At 39.1% G+C, this 6289-nt stretch overlaps 1 protein-coding gene across 1 annotated transcript; it reads right to left on the bottom strand.

Annotated features, from left to right (window-relative positions):
* Nucleotides 1-4018: 4018 nt before the first annotated feature.
* Nucleotides 4019-6001, bottom strand: LOC132166339 (probable pectinesterase/pectinesterase inhibitor 51). The gene is made up of 2 exons (XM_059577141.1): nt 5004-6001; nt 4019-4766 (listed from the first exon to the last, which is right to left on the bottom strand). Exons 1-2 carry the CDS (start codon nt 5962-5964, stop codon nt 4084-4086), a joined length of 1644 nt encoding a protein of 547 aa, XP_059433124.1. The 5' UTR covers nt 5965-6001; the 3' UTR covers nt 4019-4083.
* Between the last annotated feature and the right edge of the window lie 288 nt (nt 6002-6289).

The raw sequence follows: 6289 nt of genomic DNA, 5'->3' as shown, positions 1-6289 counted from the left end.
GGCCATGTGAATATATCCCTAACTCGCTCATCGTAGGCGGCGGACTAGGCATATGAAACTCTTGCTCCGTGTCGTATAGAGACGGCTGAAACTGATACCCCATTTGGGACCCTTCCACATACTCTGGAAGTACTGGTCTATACCCCTAGTCGTCTACCTATGGGGACCTTCGTCATCTACTCTTCCCCTTGGTACTCATACCAACCTACGAAACACATCACGCACCCAATTAATTATGTATACAATAGATAAAATATGCACCACAATTACCAATCAATGTAGAAAGAAATAACAGAAAACAAGTCAATTCATGTAAACTACATATATAATTTTATCTTTTTGAATCACATACGATTATATTGGATCTAAGTCTGGTCGGACGTAGTCAATGTCATCCTGCGGATCCACTTCATTATTACTAGTCAATAGGAGCGGCTCACACTCGTGGTAGTTGGCACATTCATCATCAGGACCTTCACCCTGACCAATGTCGTATACGTTTCTAAGTTTAGTCCTTACAACACAAGTCCAATCAAGGTCCCTTTCATCTTTGATGTAAAAGACTTGGTCAACTTGTGACGTTAACACATACGGCTCATCAGTAATTTGTTGGCCCCAGTGGACAAGGTTTTTGAAGCTAACTAGTATCATGCCATACTCGTCTACCTTATATTCCCTGTCCCTCATGTTGTTCGTCCAATTACACTTGAACATAACGTACTTGGTCCTGTCGAAGCACTCTATCTCAATTACTTCTGTTAACTTCTCATAGTACGTTTCCCCATCAACAGTCGGCACGCACAAGCCAATGTTGTAATTTTTTTTTTTTTAAATGACATTTACATAATCTAAATTTGTAAGACTAAATGAATTTTTTATATATGGGGACCCTAGATAAAATATATGTAGATAGCTAGGTTATTTGTTTGTTGTTATTGTTTTTTTTTTTTTTTTTTGTTCTAATAATGTGCATTTGCAAAACCTATACAAAATTTAAGTCTAAATCTAAATGCAAAATCCTGCACAAAAAAACCTAAACCTACACAAAATTTAGGTCTAAATTAATCTAAATTGAAAAACCTGCACAAAAAAACCTACTTTCAAAAAATGTACGTATGTAATTTTGCACGCATGCATGTATATAAATACATTAAACAATATTCCCATCATACAAAACATATATTTCAAAAAAATAAATTAATGAAACAAATTCACAAATTAATACAAAACATATATCTCAAACAAATAAATTAATTAGCTAACATGTAAAATTAATTTGATAATATAACTATATCAATAGTATATAATAATACACACTGTAAATTATATATTTATATAATTTATTTATTTATATATAGTGTGTTATTGCAATAACACACTATATATATATACCTAATCTGGAGAGGCCGGAGAACGTGTGAGAGGATGGAGAATCACCAGAGGGAGAGCTCATGACGGTCGGAGGGAGGAGCGGCGGTGACGGCCAGTGAGAGAGAGAACCACTAAGAGAGAGAGGGTGAGAGAGAGAATGGCCGGCTGGTAGCTTGCTAGCTAGTGAGAGAGAGAGCGCGTGTGAGAGAATGCGTGTGACTGTGATGGAGACGGAGCTAGATATGGTTGGCGATGAAAAAAAAGTGGTGGAAGGGAGCTGGTGGGCGCGGGGGAGAAAGAAAGAGAGGGAGGGAAATAGAAAGAAGGAAAAAAGAAAAAGGAAGGAGAGCTGGATTTGCGCGTTCCCGAGGTAAACTTCTTGACGTGTCAACATAGGACACGTTAAGAAGTTCTTGATGTGCCACATGTGGCACGTCAAGAATTAATTTTCTTGACGTGTCCACATGTGACACATCAAGCAATTCATGTGGCACGTTAAGAATTGCAAGATAAATTTTTAAACTTTTAAATTTTAATTTATATCATTTTTTTTTTCTCTTATATCATTTTTTTCTCTTATATAACACGTTATACATACAATATACTTAAAATTAATTAGAGAATAAATAAATTAATATTCTAGATGTACAAATAATCAAATCCATTTTTTCATGAGGACTCAATAATCCACTCACCGAACACATATTTTGTGTTGGCCGAGTTCATGTGAAGTTTGCGGGTCTTATAAAATAAATGTATTATGTTTGTCCTATATACTTTTTAAAAATTAATATGGCTATCATATTAATATTATTAGAATGATTTATGCATGATAATATCATATCATATTAATATGGCTATCATTTTATTTCAAATTAATATTAATGAAATGTTTGATTCATATGCATGCATGTAATAATATTAATTGTATACAATAGTATGATTATGATACTAATTGGCATGCATGTGATATATACGTATACGTATATACCAATTAATCTATACTAATATGATAAAATTAATTTTTCATACCAATTAAAATTAATTTACTACCAATTTTTTTTTAATACATATTGTATAATTAATTTACTGCATAATTATAATTATTGACATGGTGAGTAAAGGCACGTCAAAATTTTTGACGTGTCATAATGGCACGTCAAAAATTTTTTATTGACATATTTAGTTAGACACATCAAAATTTATTAACATGACAAACATGAGTTATTGTTTACCACGCCAATAAAGTTCTTATTTTTTTGTAGTGATAGAAGAGAAACAGGAACTGTTACAGATCTTGGAATGCTAGCAGGGACATCGGTAATTGAGCTTGGAAAGCTAGCAGATAATAAGGTCAACGACTATGAAGCCAATGACCTACAACTGGGACTAGAAGTGACCACAAGACAAATTCAAACTCTCATAGTTTGATTAGTACACTAATCAACCACGGAATCAAGGGATTATAGAGGGCCCAATTACCGACGCCTCCTTTGAAAATGGGGCACCCATTAGAAATCACTTGGAAAGCCGATGACCCGCTTGGTTGGAGCCTATAAAGTCAACAACCTACAACTGTATAACGCCCCCAAATTTAAATCGATAAATTTTGATCAACTTGGAGAGTGCTCCTACCTATTGACAATACTTCTAGACTAATTAACTAGTAATCGACTAGTGGTATCACCCATAAACTCATCAGAGTAAAAACACGTGGAAAGTAAAAATACATGTTCTAATGTTACCAATAATATGATTATTCATTAATGAAATTATGTGACATCAATTATAGATTCAGAGCTTTCAACAACATTCTATAAACAAGACATCAAACAACCATCTAATCAGACTGATAATACAAGTCATTCACTTGGTGTCTTCATTTTAGCAAATTCTCTCACTCTATATTCTAGCAATTCGCTAAATCTCAAAATATTGAAGTGTTTGATAAGTAGAAGGAAAATAACTGTGTAAGACCACGATTTAATAAGTAAATTTTATAGAACCAATTTATGTAATGAGTTTTTGGTGACAAGTCATAACTCTAGAATATTAAACTTGAGTTTTCACAAATATAGCTTGGATTGCCTCCGTTATTATACCATTAAAAGAAAGGGGTAATTAATTTTTCCCTCTATGAACTACAACGCATTTTCACTTTGTACCTATGAACTACCAACTGTGACATTCGACCCCCATAAACTACTAATTTGTGTCCCAAACCCTGCTTTCGTCAGTTAAATGCGTTAACTCAGACGGTAAAAATGATAATGTGTTGAAGTTCATGGGGGCAAAGTGACAATGAGTTATAATTCATGGGGTAAAATGACAATGAATTGTAGTTTATTGGGGGCAAAATGACGGATAAACCGTATGAGTTAAACGCCTTTGGCTAACGGAAGGGATCTTTGACTAACATAAAATAGGGTTTTAAGCACAAAATGGTAGTTTATGGGAGTCAGGTGTCACAATTGGTAGTTTATAGGGGAAAGTGTCAGAGCGTTGTAGTTGATGGAGATAAAAGGTAATTACCCCTAAAAGAAATTATGTTTTATTTTTTTTAAAAAAATATGCTTTACACATATATTTGGGGGGGGGTTGTAAAAATGCATATATATATATATATATATATTTTTATCAATATCCCCATCTGCAAAATACAGAGAATGGTTTTTGATATCCACTCATGTCCACTCATTTATAGATACTAAATTAAAATGACGGAATCCACTCATTTCCCTGAATAAAATTCTGCACCGAATATGCATAAATGTACTCTGTAGGGATCCGGCTACTCCATGTTACCCTTTCCGACAAATTAGAACCTCGTCCAGAATTTCCAACTTCCCCGTAATAAAGCGTATTCAATCCAATATCGTCTTTCCAGGGCATCCAGCCTTGTGGTGTAACAAGAGATTCCATGTTGCAGTTTACAAAAACGGTTCTCGAGTATTCCTTCCATGGCCTCCCCAAGTAATTATTGTGCACTTGGGGGTTTTTATAATACAATGCCATGTATTTGTTGGTGCCATTGATGAGGCAATTTTGGAAAACAAAACCCGTTGTTTGGGCCGGGTCGGTTCTGCCATGTGCAGTGACGGCATTGTTCTCGCCTTTCTTCGGATCGATTTGCCGGGGACAGATTAGGATTTCGGAATCTTGAAAAATTGTGGCGGAGCTTCCAAAAATGAAATCGACATTGCCTTGGATGCGGCATGATTTGTAGAACTGGCGGAGCGCCTGAGCGTAAAGGGTATCTTGATTGCCTAAGAATTCGCACTTCTCGATCACAGATAAATCACTGGCCGATCTGAAGGCAACTGCTTGGTGACTACCAGGTCCGGCGGTGTTCTGGATTGTGAGACCGGTGGCCATGAATCCATCACCGGAAACGCCTGCGAGCACATGCAACAACATGGTATTAACAAAGCAAAGCTCTAACAACCACTTTGATGAAAAAAAATAATGATAATAATATTTGTTAGTTTTCAGTTTTCACACATATATTTGACTTCAAGATTTTTTATTTTATTTTGAGAGAATAAAAAACAATTTTCTTTTTTAATTTTTATAAAATAATTTTCACCGAAAATGAGGAAGATAGCACCAAGCATTCTCCTTTAGAAACTAACCAACTGTAGCCGTATTGTAGGTGGAAATCCCAAGCAGACCCACATTCAACGACCCAGTGATGACCGTTTTGCCTATCCCGTCTCCCAAAAACACCACGTTCTTCTTCTCTAGTGGAACTCTAACCGTCTCCTCGTACACCCCCTCCTTTATGTGTATCACGAACCTCCGTCCTCCACCGTTATCTGGGGCCGCGTTCACGGCTTCCTGCACCGTCTTGTAGCAGCCCCCATTAGTGGCGTCCTTGCACACCGTCACGTCCGTAGTTAAATTCGATGGAAACCCGCCCTTGAAACCCGCCCCGGACTCGCTGCCTCCCTCCCAGAGCCCGTCGCGCTCCGTCTTGGGGAGGGCCCACGATCCGATCTCCTTCCCGTAAACGTCATATGCGAACAACATGCTCAGCGCGTTGCTCGTGAGCCCCGTCAGCGAGTCCAGAAACGACATCGTCTCGTTTACCATGCTCGTGTCGTTGGCGTACTTGAGCGCGGACCAGCAATCGTACTGGAAGAGCAGCGCAGCGCTCAGCCAGGCCCTGGCGTCTTTGACCCTGCCATTTGGCAAGGCATCATTGGTGGTCTGAGAGATCCGGTAGTCAGAGTTGTGGAGGACTTCGAGACAGTTCTTGGCGGCGGTGGTGCGATTCTGGCTCCCGGAAGAGGAGTCCAAGATGTACTGGACCATGGACTGGGCGGTGTGGAGGTTCTGGGAGGAGACCCAGATGGCCGACTGTATGAGCTGGAGAGAGGTGGGGTTGGAGGGCATGTGCTTGGAAATAGTCAAAGAGCTCTCGCACGCGACAGGGAAGCGCGTGGCCTCGCAGGCCTGGCGGATCTCAGGCGGGGCAGAGGAGGGGTCGTTGGGAGTGGGTTGTTGGGCTGGGGAGTGTTGGCTAGTGGCGGAGGAGAGGGAGAGGAAGAGGAAGAGGAAGAGGACGAGGGAGAGAAAGAATACGGAGGCCATGAAGGTATGAAAGCGCAGCAGCAATAAGTGTTGTGTACTGTGGGTTTTTTGCCATGGATAGTGGTCATTGCGAATTATCTGTATGTATACACACACGAAAGGAAGCTAAAAATGGATGGTAGTGATTGTTGTGGTGGTGCGGATGAGGAGGGCCCGGTGATTGGATATATTTCTTGCCAGTTATTCCATGTCCGAATTCCTAGGATTTCTTTGCCAAGAATTGTTCGAATTTCTCTGAAATTCTTCCGGTAAGAATGGGGAGTGATCGAGCAACTTGTGATGCTCAATGGCTACCTAATTTCAAGGATGCCCAACTGTTGACCCA

Source organism: Corylus avellana, chromosome ca11, assembly GCF_901000735.1.
Source record: "Corylus avellana chromosome ca11, CavTom2PMs-1.0".
NCBI classification, from domain to species: domain Eukaryota; kingdom Viridiplantae; phylum Streptophyta; class Magnoliopsida; order Fagales; family Betulaceae; genus Corylus; species Corylus avellana.
Note: the sequence above shows the minus strand (reverse complement) of the source record. Positions and strands in the feature narration are given on the sequence as shown.